At 38.6% G+C, this 23,071-nt stretch overlaps 1 protein-coding gene across 7 annotated transcripts in view; it reads right to left on the bottom strand.

The window, feature by feature from the left end:
• Positions 1 to 23,071, bottom strand: part of LOC150092518 (fatty acyl-CoA reductase 1-like) — a 292,198-nt gene that overhangs the window by 190,354 nt on the left and 78,773 nt on the right. For all 7 annotated transcript variants that reach the window (XR_016550516.1, XR_016550517.1, XM_090414619.1 and 4 more), the window contains exon 5: positions 17,563 to 17,669. Coding sequence is in view for 5 of the 7 variants with exons in the window: in XM_090414619.1 (XP_090270745.1) it covers positions 17,563 to 17,669 (107 nt within the window). In the remaining 2 variants the exon portion in view is untranslated. The remainder of the gene's footprint in view (positions 1 to 17,562; positions 17,670 to 23,071) is intronic.

The following is a 23,071-nucleotide window of genomic DNA, read 5'->3' as shown; positions in this document are numbered from 1 at the left end:
GTAAACAACTGAAATCCATTGACATTATCACTGATATAAAGATTAAACAAAACCGGATGGAGTCACGTGAACCCCCCCCACTTGCAACTTTCTGCTTACTTGATATTGCTTCCTCATACACAGTTCTTAAATAGCTATCCACAGCCAATTCCCAATTTAATTTACTAACCTGAGCCCATGTGCTGTAATTCAAATATCAGCTTATCACATGGCACCCTCAAATGCCTTTCTAAAATTCAAAAAAGGGTAGTATACGCCTTTACCTCACAAACCACTCGTTACTTTATTATAAAAAGCAACCAGATTACTAAAACATGAGTGCCCCTTAAATTCATGCTCGATCTCGCAGATAACATTACACTCATCTGCTCAATGCTGTATATGATCTCACTAATTTCTCCAAATCTTAACTTCTGAAAAAAATATAAACTGGTCTACAGTTTGACAATTCCCTTCGCTAAAATCCTTATACAATGGCATTATCTTATTTCCACCAATTGGACACCTTTCCCATAGCCAGACTCACTGTAAAGCCAAATCTACACAAAGTAAAGGAGTCATTCTTTAGCAAATTCCCCAAAAACACGTGAAGTTCTATCCAGTCCTGTTACTTTATTTGCATCCATAGCACTCAGCATTTAAACACTTTTCTTGCTGCAGTGGAACAATTTTACCTTATTTCCACTCCCTTGGTACCTGTGCTATTGTAAGACTCTTATTAAAGAGACACGTCAATGCTACTGCCAATTCCCTGGAACATTCCCTTAAGATGCATGGTGATATGTCATTAATTAAGCCATCCTCTCCTATGTCCTAAACACTTAAGTTCCTCCTTGTGTTGAGGCTTAAGTGCTGGAAGGACTTCATGTTCGAGGTTTAACCATGCTACCGGTCATGACGTCTATAGACGTTAAGGTTATCATGGATGCGAAGTGCATATTAAAAGTGTAATATCATTGATATTACGTTGAAATATATGATGGATACGAAGCGTATAAGGATGCATATTTGATCCATAATGTCCGGTAAGGTAGTTAATGGAATATTTACAGCACAAGGAAATGATTAAAAACTAATTTTAATGCCTCCAATATTTCATATCTGTCACTGAGACATCTTCAGGGATTACAAATAAATCTTGTCACACACACCCAAATACAACACAGTACCAAGTGAAACATGTGAGTAATTAAAGTCCTATCTAGGTGGAGAGTCCTCTATGGGCATTTGCAGGTGGCCTATGATATAAAGTGGGAACTTCGATAATTAATATTTCCCAAATCTTGGGAAGTTTTATGTGACCGTATTTATTTAAATTTGGTTGATCCAGTGGAACCTCCCTTTCAACCGAACTCAAACACATTCCTTTCCAACGGCTACAGCGATTACAGAATTTAAAAAAAATAATAAGTTCCTCCCCCATTCCCCAGCAATCTATTCAGAAGGATTTCAGAAATGTCATCACCATCCCCTACATCCATGGCACATCAGAAAAAATAGCCAAGTCCTTAAAAAGTATGACCTCTACACAGCTTTTAAGCCCCACCATAAACATGCTACCCTTATCTGTTCTACCAAAGATCAACTCTCTCTTCGTTCAGTGCCTGGAGTATATAATGTACCCTGTTCCTACAAGCTGGTTTATTCAGACAGGCATTGCAAACAGATGGTTGCAGGTAGATCAGCAACCATCTGTTTAGAAGACCACAAATGATACATCTGCAATTATGACTATGGTCGATTTGGCTTTTTCAGACCATGTTTCGGATACAAACAACAGGACCTCCTGGAGAAAAGCTATCTTACTCCACTACGTGGGTGGTCTGAAAAGTTCTCAGCCTTGACCATAAATGGCAACACTATCGGCAAGATTTTTTTTTTCTAAGTTGGAACATCATTTGAAGTTCTTAAAAGTTTTGAAAGTTTGTTTTTCACTTGGTCAGACTATAATAAATTTAGTTTAATCCTTTATCCAAGTGTGTGCAAACAAAGTTTGCGCCTGAAAGTATCTTCAGGATTGGGGTAAAGTGGTACAACACCGGACGACTCCTTGCAAAGGTGGAGCAAGCTACTAACACTCCTATCTCAGTATCTCCCATAATGCAAAACACGTCTCCTTGCGGATATGTACAGGGTGTCCCAAAATTCACGCAAGAAGTAATTTTGATAGAAAATGCAGGTTTTTAATTAAAAATTGTAGTTTCTTATTGATTAATAAAGTATACAGTATAGGGTTATGCATGGAATAGCATATCGGGTAAATGGCCTCCACAGCTTTGCTGGCACATACGCACACTTTTGTCGAAATTTTCCATGACCGTTTTGCATAAATGTGGCTGAATTTCGTTGATACAGCACTCAATTTCCTCCTTCAAGGCGTGGGTGGTCGTGGGCTTGTTGGCATAAACCTTAGGCTTCAAAAAACCCCAAAGAAAAAAGTCCAACGGCGTTAAGTCACATGATCTGGGCAGCCAATTCTGATCATCAAAATGGGAAATTACACGACCAGGAAATGATTCATGCAGTGATTGAATTGTTTCTTGGGCTGTATGGCATGTGGCACCGTCTTGTTGAAACCACATGTCCACATCCATATCTTGTAATTTAGGCACAACAAACTGGATTATCATGTCGCGATAGTGAGCACCATTAACTGTTATTGCTTTACTAGCCGCATTTTCGAAGAAGAAGAATGGACCGATGATGCCTCCAGCCCAAAATCCGCACCAAACAGTGACGCGTTGCGGATGCATTTGTTTCTCAACAATCACTCATGGATTTTCTGAACCCCAAATGTGACAATTTTGTCGATTAACGAAGCCATGAAGATGAAAATGAGCCTCATCACTGAAGATGATTTTGTTCGAAAAATAAGCATCCACTTGTTGTTCCATAATCCATTCAACGAACTCTCTTCGCTGTGTGTGTGGTCAGTAGGCTTCAGTTCTTCAGTCAATTGAACTTTGTAAGCATAAAGATGCAAATCTTTTGTGAGAATACGCTGTAGAGAGCTTCTCGAAATGCCCAATTCAAGACCACGGTGCCGAATTGATGTTCCTGGACTCTCAGCAACACTCTCACGAACTGCTTCGATGTTTTCTGTTGAACGACTTGTTGAAGGATGGCCAGAGTGTATAAGATCACTAATTGATCCAGTTTCCTTGAATTTTTTAATTAATCTTTTTAGAGATGAAGTTAAATCACTATTCCGACCATATTTTGTATGAAAATTGTGAACTGTAGCTGCCAAACCTTCATTATTTTTAAAATATTGCTCAACAATGAAAATGCGTTGTTCTTTCATGTAGCGCTCCATTTTTAATAACTCTGAACTGTCAGCTGTCACGCTGTCTTTTTTTTTTTTCTCGTTGGCAACACTTTACCGCACAAATGGCGCTAAATTTAAATCTTGCGTGAATTTTGGGACACCCTGTATAATGTTATGCATTAAGGGACGGGCCACTACCCAGACTAGTTTCGACCTTTATTGAGGTCAAGAGGTCTCAATAAAGGTTGAAACAAGTCTGGGTAGTGGCCCTTCTCTTAATGCATAACATTATACATATCTGCAAGGAGATGTGCTTTGTATCATGGGAGATACTGAGATAGGAGTTGGTGGCTTGCTCCACCTTTGCAAGGAATCGCCCGGTGTTGTACCACTTCACCCCAGTCCTGAAGATACTTTCAGGTGCAAACTTTGTTTGCACACACTTGGATAAAAGATTAAACTAAATTTATCATAAAAGTTTATGGGCACTCTTCCTTTGTTTTCAACAATTAAGAAATTGACTGCGAAGTTTAAATGCGGCTGTATCAGCCTTGAAGATGATCCACATGAAGGACGCCCAAAAAGTGTAACAACACCAGAAATCATTGATCAGTGCACGATATGGTATTGGATGACCGGCGAATCGAAGTGCATAAAACTGTTGAGACTACAGGCATTTCAAAAGAACGTGTAGGATATATTTTCAATGAAGAATTGAAAATGAAAAAGCTTTGCACAAGATGGGTGCCACACTGATCAAGAATGAAACTGATTTTGTGCATCAATTTATTACTATGGATGAGACTTGGATTCACCATTACACCAGAATCCAAACAACAGTCAAAACAGTGAACAGAAGACAGTTGTTCAGCACCAAAGAAGACAAGTTCATGGCATCAGGATTTTGGGATGCTAAAGGCATTTTGTTTATTGATTATTTGAAAAGGGTAAAAGAATAAATGGGAAATATTATTCCGATGTTTAAACCAGACTAAACGAAAAAATTTGTGAGAAAAGACCCGGTTTGCAGAAGAAAAGAATCCTCTTTCATCAGCACAATGCACTTGACCACAAAGGTGTTTTGGCAATGGGAAAATTAAGTAACTGCACAATGAATTGTTGGAACATCCACTCTATTCCCCAGATTTGAAGAAACCCATGCAAAGAAACCATTCCCCACCCTCCTGCGCACAGCCTCCTTTTGTAACCACCAGGGACGGCCCCCATCATTGCTCTTTACTGCCATTCCACCAAGTGAAAGAACTCTTCAATGTCTACTCTGTAACTGTCTCTCAATAGTTTTTAAAAGTCTCGATCATATCACCCCCCACACTCCTCCACCCACCAACTCTGCAGTCCATATTCCCCCAGTCGATCCCCACAACCACACTGCACAGTCCTGAAACCATCTTTGTCATCCACCTCTGCACCCTTTCCACAGTCAATTTATCCCCTTCAAATTCTGAGGACCAAATCTGAGAACAATAGTCTAAGTGTGGTCTGATCAGGGCCTTTTACAACGGAATGATAACTCTTTTATCGCTGCAGGTCAGCGTCCTTCTCAGTATTGTAGGTGTGTATAAGAATAGAAAGGTATTGTTAATTATTTTAAACTTAATAATCCTTGTAATACCATTCCTTATTACTCCCCATTCCTTTGGGAAACTGCACGATGAAATTTGAAAATCTTTAATAACTCAATTTTGTCTTTGCATTCCATCCAGTAAAAGTTGAAAGTCTATTTTACATTAGTACTGGAGAATAAAGCCTGTCAATCACAAAGTTTGATATTATTCAGGACCTCCACAGAGACAACAAGACTCATTGTGGGAGGCCCATCTTAGACAACAAAAAGCTAATATACCATTTCTTAAATGTATCCATTGGTTCATGCTCTCACTACTCTATTAGGCAATAGATTCTATGATTCTACTGCTTTCTATGCAGAAAAGCCAATTATCACTCTCTTACTGAACACTTCCATTTGTTACTTCCAGGGACAGACATCCTAGGTCCTTCCTCTTAGTCAATCAAAGGTCTCCCCTAGAGTTAAACCTGTAACTACCTCTCAACAAATGGGGGAACAGGGTATATTTCTAGCTCACCTCCACATGGTGCACCCTGGGTAATGCTAAATGAGCTAGAGCGATTACTGGCAGCTAAACCTATCTTAATGATCTCCTGGCCATAGACACATGTAATCGCAAGCTATACAATCACCAAAAGGTTCTTTTCAGGACTACAAGAAAAGAAAGCTGGGTGCTAATTTCCAGATCTGACAACTCAACTTTTATGGAATCAGCTTTGCTAAAAGTCAATATCTTTATATAAAAGTCAATATTCATTATGTGTGCGCCTTGAATGATACAGACATAGCTGTCATTCAAGACACACACATAATGAACAAAAATTGAAATCTAGAGGAAGAATTACAGGGTACGACATACTAGGAGCTACACATCACCAAGCTCATGGCTGTGCAACTTACATACATAAAGCAAAATACTCACTTAATATCAGCACATATTAATCAGAATATACACACTATCATGGGAAGAATTGAAGATCTCACAGTGGTTAACAACTATAAGCCTCCCCTGGTAGAATGACAACTTGAAGTAATTCCCATATTTCCACATCCTACTATTTACAAAGGGGATTTTAACAGCCATCACACCCTGTGGAATTACAATAATAATGATGGAAATGGTGAAGCATTAACGAAATAGGCTGAGCAAAGCAATCTGAGCCTTAATATTTGAAAAAAAGGACAAAGGAACTTTTAAGGCTGCAACATGGAAGTGGGAATACAACCCAGACCTCTGCTTTGTCACCCAAAATTTGCAAAATCAGCCGCAAAACATGACAAGATGAGTCCTTGGAGATTTTGCATACAGCCAACATCATCTAGTATTGTAGAAGTAGGAATACAAATACCAATAATACAGTTCAGTCCACAACCAAGATGGAATTTTAAAGTGAACTAGCAGGATTTTTCACAAGAACCGGACAAAATAATAAGATGAATACCACCTGAGAGTGAAAATTATAACAGATATTCATTGGAACAGTCATATTAGCAGCAAAGAAGTATATTCCAAAGGGTTTCTGAAAGGAATATGTACCTGGCTGGAATAAAGACTGTGAAGAGCTATACCAAGACTATTTAGAATCTGGCAACTGTGACAAAGCAGACAAGCTGCTCCACAAGCTTGATAACGAATGTGGAGGAAAATGGATAAAGACTACAGTGGACATTTAACTTTAAAAAATCAAGTAGAAAAGCATGAAGTCTATTAAGGAAGTTAGGTGGAAGCAACCCAGTTACCCATAAAGATCCTTTGGTGACTCCAGATCAAATTGCCTGTCAAATAATCTTGCTGTCTAGAGTCCCTCAAGATCATCAACACACACACACACACACACGCACACACACACGCACACACACAAAAGAGGTTAAAAGATCACTCAGAAACCTACGACAAAGTGTAGCAGATAGTTCCCAATTTTCAAGAGAATTTACCATAGATGAAATAACTGAGGCCTTAAAGGAGATTAAAACCTGCAAAGCATCAGGCTTTGAAGGTATTCATCCTGAATTCTTGGTTAACTGTGGAAAAAAATGCTCGTCAATGGTTAACAAGATTCTTTTCTCACATTTTAAGGACAGGAAACCTTCCAACAGCCTTTAAGAGAACCAAAATAATAGCCATATTACAATCCAACAAGCCTCGAGATCAAGCAGAGGGCTATCACCCAACTGCACTCCTCAGTTGCTGTTATAAGCTTCTCGACAGACTCCTCCTTAATAGAATTGAGCCAAAAATATCTGAAGTTATCCCTGTTGAGCAAGCAGGTTTAGGACTCGAATTGGTTCATACAATTCTGTTGTGTTTGTTGTGTTTGTTGACCTTACTGCTGCGTATGACATAGTATGGAAAGAGTGGTTGCTATACAAGTTGATATAAGACATACCATGCCAATCCATCATGCGACTTATTGGTAACATGCTTTCTGACAAGTTCTTTCATGTGGTACTGGGAAACAAAATGAGCAAACTGAGAAAGCTGAATAGTTGTTCCCGCAGGACTTAGCACCAATCTTATCTAACTTATATACATCTCATCTACTGACAACGAGGTCAAGAAAATTTGCTTATGCTGATATAGCCCTTGTTACCCAACATACGAACATCAAAGTAACAGAAGATTTTCTCACAAATGACCTTAGAACCACTGGGGAATACTTTCATAAATGGAGATTGACACCAAACCTCAATAAGAGCGAGGTTAGCTCTTTTCACCTAAACACCAAATTGGTAAATAGGAAACTTCAGGTCAGCTTTAACAACAACGTTGCAGCACCCAGATTTCCCTAAATATCTGGGTGTTACCTTGGACAGAATGATCCGTGATGTTCAAGATAGGATGCATGAGGAGTATTTGTCAGGAGGAATGATAGAAAGTGTGGCTATGGCAATTAAGAGAGGTGAAAGGGTAGATGAGATAATTCTGATGATGGGAACAAATGACTTGAGTGGTGATGTAAATAGGGCAGCGAGAGATATGAGATTCTTGCTTGAGGTTGTACGAAAGAAGACACAGAGAGGAAAGATTGTATGTGTGTGTGTGTGTGTGTGTGTGCGTGTGTGTGTGCGTGTGTGTGTGCGTGTGTGTGTGCGTGTGTGTGTGCGTGCACGCGCTCGCTGCCTAGGAATGATAGTGAGGAGCTGAGCAGAAGAGCGGTGATACTGAATGGCATAATAGCAAGAATGTGTCAGAAGAGAGGATTGGAATATGTGGATGCTTGGAGTGTGTTTGAGAGCAGAGAGGAATTGTATGCGAGAGACTGCTTGCATTTGAATGAGGAAGCACCTAGGCATATGGAGAGATTGCTGTTCTGAACGAGTTAGTGTGTCCCAGTGTGGATGGATGCAAGGGTGGCCTCTTGTGGGAATGGGTACTTGGGAGAAGGGGCACGACATCAGGTAATGCTAAGCCCATTGGAGTCAAGAGGATGATAATGCTGATTAAGATTGCTGTTCTGAACGAGTTAGTGTGTCCCAGTGTGGATGGATGCAAGGGTGGCCTCTTGTGGGAATGGGTACTTGGGAGAAGGGGCACGACATCAGGTAATGCTAAGCCCATTGGAGTCAAGAGGATGATAATGCTTGGTATAGAAACAGTGGCATTTTTATGCTTGATACTAATGCCAGGAGTATTTTGGAATAAGGGAGAGGAATTTGTGGCACTGATAGCATCAGCCTGGCCAAAGATTATTGGGATCATCGAAACGTGGTTGACAGAAGAGGATATAATAACAGGAATAGAAGTTGCTGGGCACAGCATTTTTCGGCAGGATAGGACGGGAAAGCATGTTAGTGGAGTACTGCTTATGATAAGTGACGACTTAAGTTTTCTAAGAGTAGAGACTTTGGAAGGCTGTGACACTAATGATTTTGAAAGCATATGAAGCAAATGATGGAGGTGGGCAAGACAGGATATTTAGTAGGTTGTTGCTACAGACCAAGGAGCACAGAGAGTGGGGACCAGGAAATGTTGAGACAGTTGAGCATGGCAAGTGCAAGAAGAATGATTGTTATGGGAGATTTTAACTACAGTAGTATAAACTGGGGAGAGGAAGATGTATGTAGCAATAAGGGAATGGAATTTCTAGCATTCTTGAGGGACAAATGTCTTAGGCAACAAAAAAAAATAGATGGAACAAGAGGTTCAAGAGTTTTGGATTTGGTTATATCATCAGAAGAGTTGATAATAACTTAGATGACATCTCTCTCACCAGTTGGAGAGAGTGACCATATGGTTTTGACTTGGAAAATGAATAGACATGCAGGAGTATCAAAGAGACGGGAACGTATGTGGAATTATAAAGCAGGTGATTATAATAGTCTTAGACGTCAACTTGCAGAAGTTTCATGGAGTGAGGAACTGGAAGATCAGGATATCATTAATGCTTAGGAAATTGTGAAGAAATATTTGTTAGCAGCAATGGTAAGCTGTATTCCATGAGTGAAGAAGAGGACACAATTTGGAGTGAAGTGAATGACAAACAATATTAAACAGGAACTGCATGCAAAAAAGAGCCTATGGAAGAGATATAAGGACAGGTGAAGAGAAGATGTATAAATTTTAAAAGAGGTATACCGTGAGTAGACATATCGATTCCGTTATTAATTTTGTATCAAGATGTATAAAGAATATAAGACACAAGCCAGGAGAGTGACTAGTATGGTAAGGAAGGCGAAACTGGAATATGAGAAAAGATTGGCCCTTAGAACCAAGGAAAATCCTAGGGAATTTTTTAGCTATGTGGCCAGTAGGAGGAGAAATGACTGTGGGAGGATGACATTGTGGGATAAAAATGGGAATAGAGTGACTGATGCAGAGGACACAGTAGAATTGTTCAGTGAACACTTTATTGGAGTATTTCATCCTGGAGGAGTCAATGTGAATACTAGAGGAATAGGGCAGGTTCGAGATTTAGAGGTGCAGGAGAAGAGTGTGTTCCACATACTTAGTACTCTGGATGTTAGTAAAGCTGTGGGACTGGATGGTATTTCACCACGAGTTTTGAGAGAATGTACTAAGGAACTGATAGTTCCTTTGACCTGGCTTTTCAATGAATGTCTGGCTGAGGGAAAGGTGCCAATGGAATGGAAGGAAGGTAAGATAGTGCCGTTGCATAAGGGCAGTAGCAGACTGGAAGTGTCTAATTATAGGCCAGTCTGTGTGTCATCAGTAGTTAGAGATCTTGGAGAAAGTAGTGAGAGACCGTATACAGCATTGAACAGATAAGAGTAATGTTATTATCTTTGAGAGTCAATATGGATTTGTGAAGGGGTGCTCTTGTTTTAGCAATATGCTAGACTTTTATGATAAAGTTACAAGAGCAGTTGATGAGGGAAAGGCATATAATATACTGCAATTTTCCTAGACTTATCAAAGGCATTTGACAGGGTGCCACATGATAAGCTGATATTCAAGTTGTGGCACATGGGTCTGAATGTCAGATAGGTAAACTGGATTCAGGATTGGCTGTCTGATAGGTATCAGAGAGTTGTGTATGGTGGAGCAATATCAAAGAGGCAGAAGGTTACAAGTGGGGTTCTACAAGGCTCAGTACTGGGACCTATATTGTTTAACCTTGATATAAATTACATTGTCCATGGATTGCAAGGGGATATTCAGTTGTTTGCTGATAATGCAAAGCTGGGAAGGGTTATTAGTAACAGTGCAGATGTGGTAACCATGCAAGAGGATTTGAATAAGCTTGATAGATAGGCAAATGAATGGAGATATCAGTTTAATGCAGCAAAATGCAAGGTCTTGAGGTTTGGGACACATGGATGAGAGGAGTAAAACTGGAGGAAGTATGGGAGACAAGAGATCTGGGGTTGATGATTGATAGAAACCTGCAATTTAGGGGACATATTGCAAAGGTAGTGAAGGTAACAGAGAGGGTTGCTGCAATAATGAGAAGGACACTGACCTGCAGAGATAAAATGGTTATCATTCCATTGTATAAGACTCTGATCGGACCACACTTAGACTATTGTTCTCAGATCTGGTCTCCAGGATTTGAAGGGGATACATTAACTGTGGAAAGGGTACAAAGGCAGATAACTAAGATGGTGTCTGGACAGTACAATGTTAGTTATGAGGATCGGCTAAGGGAATGTGGACTGTAGAGTTTGGTGGATAGAAGAATGAGAGGTGATATGATCAAGACTTTTAAACTGTTGAGAGGTGGTTACAGGGTTGACACTGGGGTTGATAACATTGTCAGAGAAAGAGTTCATATCAGTACTTTTAATACAGCAATATTCATGGCCTAATCAATATTTAAACATAAGTGTTTGCTATATTTAGGCTAAGATCTTAGGCAAACTATAAATTTTTTTTTGGGGGGGGGGAGGAATAACAGAGCCATTATTTCCCCAAATAACAAATGCTTAAATTTTTAGTGTGGAAGTAGTTTTTTTTTTTTTTTTTTGTAATTGCATCTGCAGACCAGGATATGACTGAAGTAATTCTTCTGTTTTCTTTTTAATTTGATTAGTTGGGTTATATTTCACAAGTTGAAAGATGCTGTTGTCTGAGACTTTATTCATTTTTTCCAGATAAAGTGTTTAGTTTAAAATAATTGTGACACTGCCATTTTCGTCTTTAGTAATTACGATGTCCTGACTTGCTTTTAAAGATTTCACACCTGCTAATTCAGTTTTGGTGGGGTTGCTAGTTATTGCTTTAGTTGTTTAAAATGTTAGAAGTTTCTAATTTTATTAAACTTGCTCTTTATCTAAAAATGTTGTATCAATATTGAAAGCATTCTACTGTTCATTCCTTGCTCATCTGTATCCCTCACTCCTCTTTCTCTCTCCACCAACATTCTCCCTCCTTGTTCTCTCATTTACCCACTTTCCTATTATCTTCTCATCTCTTACTCCTGCACTATCTTAACTTCCTCTCATTTCATCTCTTTCTCTGATTTCCTCATTCTCCTTCCCCCCCCCCCCACCATCATTCCCACAACTCTCTCTCGCAATCCCATTCTTACTTAACATTAGTTAGCCTTTCCAAGTTTCCTGACCTCTCTTCATGCTTCAACTCATTTTCATACCTTCCATTTCTTTTGCAGCTCCCTCTCTGTCTGTCTGTCTTTCTAGCTTGAGAGTTACTGACACAGTCAAACTCATCCTTCAGATCCTCAACATGTCTAGTTTCAATTCACATTTTCTAATGCTATATCCATCTCATGCTCATCTTCCTCACCCTGAATAGCAGCAGGCTGGACAATAACATAGACAATAACTGATATGTCAGTTAACTGATGTACAGCAATTGAAATTATAGAAACAAACAGTACAGCATACATGGACAAAATATACTAACACACACACACAAGCACACACACACTTTAAACACAAAAAATTTCAAAATATAAAAATGACCTATGGTCGTTCTTATATTTTGTTACTTACTATATTGTTTTTATATTTTGTGAACGACCATAGAATGGTCGTTACTCAGTAACGACCATCCTATGAAAGACCTACTCTAAATTTGGAAAAAATACTTACTGAGTAATAGCACACATTATCTTCTTCCCCTTCTACCTTACTGTCATGCTACCACAATACTTTCATTAGTAACAATAAAATCAAGTTTAAAGGAAGTGCTAAGCTGGTCTCCCTACACCTTCTTTTCTACTGCAATTTACCAGCATTCCATAGTTTGTACATCTAGATTCAGGGCTGAGGAGTTTCTCTGTCAGAAAAAAATAAGCTTGCAATTAAATAATTAAATTAAATGATGCAGAGGATATAGTTGAATTGTTCAATGAACACTTTATTGGAGTATTTCATCCTAAAGGAGTCAATTTGAATACTAGAGGAATAGGGCAGGTTCGAGGTTTAGAGGTGCAGGAGGATAGTGTGTTCCACATACTGAGTACTCTGGATGTTAGTAAACCTGGGGGACTGGATGGTATTTCACAACACATTTTGAGAGAATGTGCTAAGGAACTGACAGTGCCTTTGACCTGGCTGAGAGAAAGGTGCCATGGAATGGAAGAAAGGTAAGATAGTGCCGCTGCATAAGGGCGGTAGCAGACTGGAAGTGTCTAATTATAGGCCGGTTTGCGTGTCATCAGTAGTTAGTAAAACTTGGAGAAAAAAGTGAGGGACCATATACAGCATTGGATAGATGAAAGTAATGTTATCTGTGAGAGTCAATATGGATTTGTGAAGGGATGCTCTTGTTTTAGCAATATGCTAGCCTTTTATGATAAAGTTACAAGAGCATTAGATGAGGGAAAGGCATATAGTGCAATTTTCCTAGACTTAGCAAAGGCATTTGACAAGGTGCACATGATAAGCTGATATTCAAGTTGCAGCACATGGGTCTGAATGTCAGATTGGTCAACTGGATTCAGGATTGGCTGTCCGATAGGATCAGAGAGTTGTGTATGGTGGAGCAATATCAAAGAAACAGAAAGTTACAAGTGGGGTTCCACAGGGCTCAGTACTGGGACCTATATTGTTTAACCTTTATATCAATGACATTGACTATGGATTGAAAGGGGATATTCGGTTGTTTGCTGATGATGCAAAGCTGGGAAGGGTTATTAGTGGCAGTGTAGATGTGGTAGCCATGCAAGAGGTTTTGAATAAGCTAGATAGAGGGGCAAATGAATGGGGTCTCAGTTTAATGCAGGAAAATGTAAGGTCTTGAGGTTTGGGACACATCAATGGGACGCTGCATACTCTATGGGAGGAGTTAAACTGGAGGAAGTAGGAGAGAGAAGAGATTTGGGGTTGATGATTGATAGAAACCTGAAATTTAAAGGACATATTGCAAAGGTAATGAAGGTAACACAGAGGATTGCTGCAATAATAAAAAGGACACTGACCTGCAGAGATAAAATGGTTATCATTCCGTTGCATAAGGCCCTGATCAGACCACACTTAGACTATTGTTCTCAGATTTTGTCCCCAGGATTTGAAGGGGATAAATTAACTGTGGAAAGGGTACAAAGGCAGATAACAAAGATGGTGTCGGGAGTGTACAATGTTAGATATGAGGATTGGCTGAGGGAGTGCGGACTGCAGAGTTTGGTGGATAGAAGAAGGAGAGGTGATATGATTGAGACTTTTAAACTGTTGAGAGGTGGTTACAGGGTTGACACTGGGGAATTATTTCGCTTGGTTGAACAGTGGGAAGGAGTCATGAAAAGGGCCATCCCTGGAAGTTATGAAAGGAAACTGTGAGAAAGAGGATGAGGTGTGGTTTCTTTGCATGGAGGGTCGTTGAATCATGAAATGCATTGTCTGATGTAGTGGTGGGAGCAAGAACGGTCAATGCATTTAAGGATTGGTATGATAAACTTTGTGTTTCCTAGGAGGGACCTCCCTCGATGAGTCTTAATAGAACTTGTGTTTCTTAGATAGGACCTCCCACGATGAGTCTTTTGACTCCATGGAGGCCTGAATAATAATAATAATAATAATCATCAAATTCCTAGCACGTACCCTCAAGGGGTATATATACAGGATATGACAGTACTACATGAAAAAATTACATCATTACTAACTTCCTATCTACAATTTTCTTCCAGATCAGTTTGTTACTTGTGAAGACTCTATTTAAGTGACCATACCACCTGAGATTAGCTCTGCTAATGCATTCCTGGATGCTGACAATGTCAAGTTCTTCCCTAATATCCTCATTTTTAATATGATATTGCCATTGATGCCATCTGTTCACGCCTCTAATCTTTCTCAGGACTCTCATATCTGTGGTCTCTAGTCTTTGGTCAAGTGTTTTACTTCTGACCCAGCTCTCAGATCCATAAGTTAAAACTGGTTTGAACACTGTCTGGTATACAGCTAATTTAGTGTTCTGACTAATTTCTCTCTTATTCCATATGAATTTATTCAGTTGACTTACCACCATACCAGCTTTGCTGATTCTGTTGTCTATTTCCATATTTAATTTACCATCTTCACTGAAAATCGTGCCTAAATAGCTGAAATGTTTTACTTGTTCCACAAGTTCTCCATTCACAACACAGTTGACATTTTCAATGATTCTGCCTATTTTCATTGTCTTGGTCTTTTTATTGCTGACCTTCATACCATATCTATTACAACAGTTATTCAATTTAGTCAGAGAATCTTGCAGACTTGTAGCAGATTTATTTAGAAGTATAACATCATCTGCATAAACCAAAGAGCTGATATTAACATCTCCAACTTTGATATCATGTTTAATACCACTTTCCTTCATAATGTGATCCATATAGATAATGAATAACAGAGGGGATAATGTACATCTTTGTCTCACACCAGATTTAACATTAAACCATCTTCTTGTACTTCCTTCAATTCTAACTGCTGACTTACAACTCAAATAAAGACTAACTCTTGCTTGATATAATGTCCCATTGACACCATATAACTGTAGTGTATTGAATAGCTTCTCTCTTGGCACCTTGTCATATGCCTTTTCCAAATCGACAAAACTCAAATAGATATCTTTGTTATATTCCCATGATTTCTCCACTATTTGTCGTAAAGTGAAGATCTGATTCTGACAGTCTCTATTTGGCCATAATCCAGCTTGTTCTTCACCCAGCTTTTCTTCCACAATTCTTCTCAATCGTTTCTCAAGTATACTTGCATAGATCTTCCCAGGAACACTTAGTAGGGAAATACCTCTGTAATTCTCACATTCGGTTTTATTTCCCATTTTATATATGGGTACTATGAGAGCTCTACTCCAATCATCGGGAATTCGTGCCTCTGTCCAGGCTTTTTGAACAATGCAGTGCAGCCACTGTAAGACTTTTATACCACCATACTTCAGCATTTCTGGTCGAATATCATCTACTCCAGCTGCCTTTCCACATTTTATGCCTTTGATGGCTTTTTCTACTTCAAGTATGGATATATATTCCTGACTGCATGCCTGGTCAGTGATTTTTACCACTATGCTATCATCACTGCTAGTTTCATTTAGCAGTTTTTCAAAGTAATTACTCCATACTTCAAGGATATCTTTTTCTTCCGTTTTCATGTCACATTTATCATCTCTAACTCCTTTTACAGCACTCTCTTTCCTCCATTCCTAAGCTTCTTCAACAACCTCCAGAATATTTTGCCACCTTCTTGATATTTATTTTCTATATTCTTGCCAAAGTCCTCCCATGACTTTTGTTTAGCTAGTTTTACACAGTGTTTAGCATTCTTGCATTTGTCTCTGTATTCTCTAAGAGCACAAGCTGACTTATTTGCCAGGATCTTTTGATATGCTTTCTTCTTTTCCTTCACTGCCTGTTTAACTTCTTGTGTCCACCATGGAGTTCTAATTTTTCTATCCTTGCACACAACTTCACCACATGCCTCTCTAGCTGAATCAGTCAGGGCTTTCTTCAAGGCTTGCCACTGAATCTCCAAGGTTTGATTCCTGTTCTCAAACTCTTTCATTTTTTCTTCAATAATCTTTGTGTATTTTAGTCTACAGTTCTCATCTGAGAGCTGCTCAACTTTTATTCACTTTAAAACTTTCTTACATGTTATTCTTTTCAATATGAAATTCAATTTTATCCTGCTCGAGACTAAATAGTGATCACTTCCAATTTCAAATCCTCTGTAAACTCTGGTGTCCTGCACCAGGGAGAAAACATCACTATCAACAATAACATAGTCAATGAGACTTTTCTTTTTCCTTGCCTCTTCTCTCCATGTGAATTTGTGCACATTTTTATGTTGGAACATGGTGTTAGTAATAACCAGTCCATGTCCTGAGCAGAAATCCAACAAATATTTGCCATTATTATTAGCTTTGCTCTTTTCTCCAAATTTTCCCAAAATATTTTTGTATGTCTCACAATCATTTCCTATTCTGCTATTTAGATCCCCAACAAGAACTAACTTTTCCTTTTTCATTGTGTCAGTTGCTTTTTCTAAAGCTTCAAAAAATTCCTCCACTTCTACCTTAGTAGAACCTTCTGTGGGACCATAGGCACAAATAAGTCTCATTGTCCAGTTCCCTATTCTCATATTTGCCCACATTACTCTACTTGAGACTGCCTGCCATTCAAGAAGATTAGCCTCGTATTTTGTGTTGAATACTTTGGCTACTCCTTTTCCTTGATTGTCATTGCCTGAATATAACATTTTGTATTTATTGCTCAGAAAGGTCTATCCAGTTTTTGTCTTTTTTGTTTCAGTCACCCCTATTATGTCGATCTGGTACTTATCTAATTCCTCAGCTAGCTCCATTTCTTTGCCATTCAGGCTTCTTATGTTAATAGTACCAATCTTTAACTCTGGTGATGTTGAGTTGGGGTGTGTTTTCAGATTTGTTCCAGTAGCTGACTTTTCGCTGTTTGCCCTGGTTCCCTGACAAAAACAATGGCAGCCTTGGTTAAACGGGCGACGCCCCAGCCGGCATGAAATTTTGTCATGTTGTACCATTATTTTTTATTTTGGTTTAACCAATAAGAATACCATTTGGTTGGCTAAGTTCCAAATTTCCAGCCCATCCTCATTCATTCAGTATCCAAGAAGATACCCAACAGGGTGCACCAGAAGGTGAGGATTGGACATTAGGTGAGAAGCCCTGGTCGGTTCTCCGCATTCCTTTAAAGGCTATGTGGAGGTCTCCTCTCAGTTATACAGCTTTGACCCTTAAGCACTCCTAATAATAATAATATATGTTTAAATAATATAAAATAATATATATTTAAATAATAAAATATGTTTTTCTTACTCTAGAATGTTAACTAGATTTCTGGAAGAAATGTTTTTAGGATATATAACTTCATCTATCTCTTCTCTTTCAGAAAACGAATAGGCAGTGGAGACTTGCAGCATAGACTAAAGAGGGAGGGGATAAATCATCACATGAGAATAACAAAAAGTGCTTATAAAAATAAAAAATGGTAAAATGTTGTACTTCATTCAATGTTTTAAATATCTCAGTTATTTTGCCATGTATATTGAATTGAATGTTGCTATGGAAAGCATATCTGATGAACTCCATTAGGTTTGATAATCTACCAACCTGAAACTACAACACAAACAGTAATTTCCTCCATTATAGCACATACTTTTTAAATTCAGTATTATAAAATTAAAGCAAAGTAATTTTCATTGTTATTGATATACACGATATTTCATTAATATGAATTTTGATTTGTCAGCTTTCACTTTATTTTCAGACTTCCAAAGAGTCAAGAGGCTAATCTCAGGATTTCAGCTGACATATACATTGTTCATTAGACCATGCTTTAAACTCATTCACCATTTCTGCACTCAGTATACACTGTCAGACAATGCATTCCGCTCACCAACCATTCTCTATAGAAGAAACTTGCTTACATCCTCCTTATACAACTTCCAAGAATGGTAAAATCTCTTCCCATTTTATGTTGAGCCCATACATGAAGGTTGGTTGATCAACCTATAGGACATTAGTACCATATATGGGTAGTGGAATGGAAAAGGAGGAACTTGTTTATATTTGATTTAAAATACTGCATATTGTATTCCTTGGGAAACACATCAGGGGGAACAACTGTTCCATAATATAGCAGTATCAGGGATGAGGGAGGAGAAAGGGAAAGTTGTTCTTTTGGTTTCAATGGGCACTGTAAAGGGATATTGAGCAGCAGCTGTGCATGTGTTCCAATGGGTTTAGTACTGAGGGAATTATTGATGCTCTTTCAGATGAACATTTGCCATGGAAATATTTGTAAAATACACATATTGCAGAAACTAAATGGCTGTGCAAAAGTGGGAGGAGTGAGTTGGTAAGAGATGGGTCATTAATAAGTAATTGCTCTCTTCTGTATTGAGTCAAGAATTTTGAGGGAGCGCTTAGGGGTTCCACTCCAAAAGTGAGAGCAATATTTAATAGTTGGGCAGATTTGCATAAGGTTTTACATAAGGTTAACAGCTGTTCATAGGTGAAGTAACGTCTTGAGCAAAAGAAAAATCATAGTTTTTTTAGAAGTTGCTCCATTAATCAAGTAACAATCCCTCACCAACTTACATGTCTCGATTTTATTCCCTCTCCCTCCACTTCTTCCTCTCTATGCCTGATGTTCTGCAAATTGCATTCCTCAATCTTTCATCTTATCTAACATTCTTGACAGAGGAAACCATCTCAGTCAATTGTCACTGGACTCTTTCCAGTACCTTATCATCACTTTTAAACTCAGGTGGCCAAATATGCATGCAGTAATCCACATGCATCTGCACGGTTAGCCTAGTGCAGGGGCAAATGCTGGTCTTGAAATTCACGCTTGCTCTTGTTATCATGCAAGGAGTGAGAGGTGTGATGGAAGTCTGATTAGCAGAATAAAGAATTATTGACCATATTAAACTATATATTTAGAAATTTATGTACATTTTATCATACAAATACAACATTTATTTTACAAATGATATTCAATCTTTTTCAATTTAACTACTTGAATACAAGTTCTACCCAACGGTTTTTCTTTATGAACTGGTCAGTATCATCGTCATAAAAAGTTGGTTGTAATTTAATTTTCCCAAGCAACACGCACACTTGTAAAGGCTGGCTGAGGCTCACTGGCTAGATTGCTGCTAACTGCATATGGCCTGTGTTTAAGCAACAGACTGGGACGACGTGAAATGGCTATGCGTGCGCATGAAATCACAGCGCTGCTGCAAGGACCTGGAAGCTCCTACAACTGAGCAAGCCAAGGCAGCTTTGACTAGACGCGCAAGCATCGACCTTTGATACACAACACAAAGCTCGATTATTGCTGCGCAAGCTTAAGACGTCTTCTGTCTACAAAAATAAAAACCTAAATGGAATGCTTATAAATGCATGCATTTATTAACAAATAAATATTACTTCTTTCTCAATTAATGAGCTTGCACAGCAAGCATAACAAGCATGAAGAATTCGCCCCTGGCCTAGTGGATATGCGCCTCACAACCATATACCTGGGGAAGGAGTGTCCTGGGCTTGATTCTCATCAATGATGTGAGGAGCTAAAGGATCTTCCTCAGCCATAGCCAAGTTAGCTGGTCTTGGGCATGGACAGCAGGGTTTTTTCCACTAGTTTATCTGGGGTTTTTCATTCCACAAGCAGGCAAACCGGCCCCGTGAACACACAGGCTACAGTCATAGGATATAGTATGGCAAAGAAAGCAACAGGAAACCACTTTGCTCATAATCATTTCCCTAGATGTTGTCATATATAGCTACCCACAAACAGCCGTAAGGCTAAATACTATCAATCAATCCACATGCAGCCTGATTAAGCATAAGGTCTTGATTAGAGAGCCATAACTTCCTTATTTCTAGTGTCAGCATGTATAAGAGAACCATAACCCTTTTTATTGTCTCCCTGTATAAGGAAAGCATAACCATAATCAGCTATGGAGATTATGATTTCCTTATAGAAGAGAACCACAACTTCTTTACATTTATACTTCCATTTCCTCCGCATCATTGCCACGTTCCATTTTGATGTCCTTGCAATTATAGCAATGTATTCCCAAAATTTCAAGTATTTATCCATCGGATTACTTATCTCCAGTAGTGAGCTATAAAGGGCTCATACAAGCCCTTTGTTAAATTTTACTCAAATTTGTGAGAAAAATTAATAATCTTGTAGAACTAGAAAATACCACCATGGCATGTATACATGCTACTATAATTGCTACTTTAAATTCATATGGATTTTCTGATAACTATTTAAAAAATCATCTCATTGCATTTTGTTCTGATGGAGCTAGTGTAATGTCAGGAAACAAATCAGGTGTTGCAATCAAACTTCTACAAAGATTTCCCAACATTGTGATTTGGCATTGCATAGCTCATCGATAAAAAAACATTAAAGAAATAAATCATTTTGAAATATTTATGGATAAATTATATGCTTTTTTATCATCAATCGCCAAAAAATTGGTAAGGGTTTGTTATAGGATCAATGTTGGAGAAGTTTTACAGAGAATAGTGGGAGAGATCAGGGGAGAACCAGAGGCATCCCTGGAAACTGTATACAGATGGTATCAATAGGGGAGTGAGAGGCAGATTTTTTTCGTGCAGAGTTGTGAATGATTGGAATGCCTTGCCTGAGAATGTGGTGTCTGCAAAGAGTTTGAATGTGTTTAAAACATGGTATGATGTGTGTGTGATAAAAGGACCTCCCAGATGAGTCTTTGACTCCATGAGGTCTTGGGGTGGTAATAATAATAATAATAAAATCAACGGGAATTAAATACGATTGCAAAAGACCTTGGTATCAAAATTTTAAAGATAGACTGTGTGTTTGGACCACGATGGGCAGCTTGCAGTTTATGAAAGGCTCTTGCTCTGTGGAGAAATTACCCAGCTTTATGCAAGCATTTTGCATCAAATGATTAATATAAGGGCTTTTAAAACCGACTTCTCAATTTGGAGTTTTTAAAAGACTAGCATTAATGATTGATATCCTACAGGAATTATCATATCTGTCAGAAGCTCCTACAAAGTTGCAATATAAGTATTATAAGGGCTAAGTTAGCCTTTTTTTTTTCCCTCGGCAATGCAAGCCCTTTGTTAAAATTTCCATAGCTCACCACTGCATATCTACAAATTCTATAAGATATCTCTAACAACTGTATACTCTGCTTTCCAAATTATAAAACCTGAAACCATGCAATACTGAACTGCTCACTTCATTCATTTGACCTCAAGATTATTCAAATCCTCCTGAAAATCTACATCTGCTCTATACCTCAGATCTGCCAAACTTTGCATCATCTACAAATAACTGAACATTCGAATTTAAACCTCTACCAATATCACATCACAGGTTAAACAACAATATAATAAAATTAGTTTAATCCTTTATCCAAGTGTGAGCAAACAAAGTTTGCGCCTGAAGTATCTTCAGGACTAGGGTAAAGTGATACAACACCAGGGCAACTCGCTGCAAAGGTGGAGAAAGCTACCAACACTCCTATCTCAGTATCTCCTATAATGCAAAACACATCTCCTTGCGGATATGTCTAATGTTATGCATTAAAGGAAGGGCCACCCAGACTAGTTTCGACCTTTATTGAGGTCTCTTCAGTGGGAGCCAGGCCCTAGTGGAAATACCAGGCAGAAGCATTAGCAGGTCATCTCTACCTATAGGAGTTGCCAACTGGTGTGCCACCCTTTTTTAATAAATTACTCTGGATTTAGAGAAAGATGTTGAAAGTTTATTTTTCACTTGGTTACATTTTTTTTATTAATTTTTTTTATTTTTATTACATTTTTTTATTAATTTTATTATACTGTAACCAAGTGAAAAATAAACTTTCTAAACAACAATAGTCTTAAAACACATCCCCAAGGAACATCACTGGTACTTTCACTTCCAGAATACTGTTTCTCTATACACAACTTGCTGATACCTATCTATCTGATAGCTAATGACCTAACCAACTCAATAATCTACTAATGAACTGCCATCCATTCCAGTTCTGATAACAATTTGTCATGTTGTAATCTGGGAGTAAATATATTCAAAATCAACATTAAAACTCACCCTTGGGTCTATACCCATATTTAATCATTATTATTATTATTCAGGCCTCCATGGAGTCAAGTAACTCATCGTAGGAGGTCCTTCCTAGGAAACACAAAGTCTATCATACGACTAGTTGACCTCATTGACCGTTCTGGCTCTCACCACACTATCAGGCAATGCATTCCACAGTTCAACCAAACTCCATGCAAAGAAACCACTTCTCACCATTTGCTCACAGCCTCCATTCAACAACTTCCAGGAATGGCCCTTTGTCATCACTCCTTCCTGCTGTTCCAGCAAGCAAAAGAAATTCCCAGTGTCCACCCTGTAACTGCCGCTCAACAGTATAAAAATCTCAATAATATTGCCTCTCCTTCTATCCCCCAAATTCTGCAGTCCACATTCCTTCAGCCAATCCTCATAACTAACATTATACAGTCCAGAAACCATCTTTGTTATCTGACTCTGTACCCTTTCCACAGTTAATTTATCCAATTCAAATCCTGGGGATCAAATTTGAGAACAGTAGTCTAAGTGTGGTCTCATCAGGGTCTTATACAACAGAATGGTAACTCTTACCTCAGCATCCTTCTCATTATTGCAGCAATCCTCTGGGTTACATCACCACCTTTGCAATATGCTCCCTGAATTTTAGTTTTCTATCAATCATCACCCCAGATCTCTTGTCTTCCCTACTTCCTCTGGTAGGCCCTCCAATTGAGTATGCTGACTGCCATC

The sequence above is a fragment of the Typopeltis vanoorti genome, chromosome 25 (genome assembly GCF_054136105.1).
Source record: "Typopeltis vanoorti isolate ZY-2024b chromosome 25, IOZ_Tvanoo_1.0, whole genome shotgun sequence".
NCBI lineage: Eukaryota > Metazoa > Arthropoda > Arachnida > Uropygi > Thelyphonidae > Typopeltis > Typopeltis vanoorti.
Note: the sequence above shows the minus strand (reverse complement) of the source record. Positions and strands in the feature narration are given on the sequence as shown.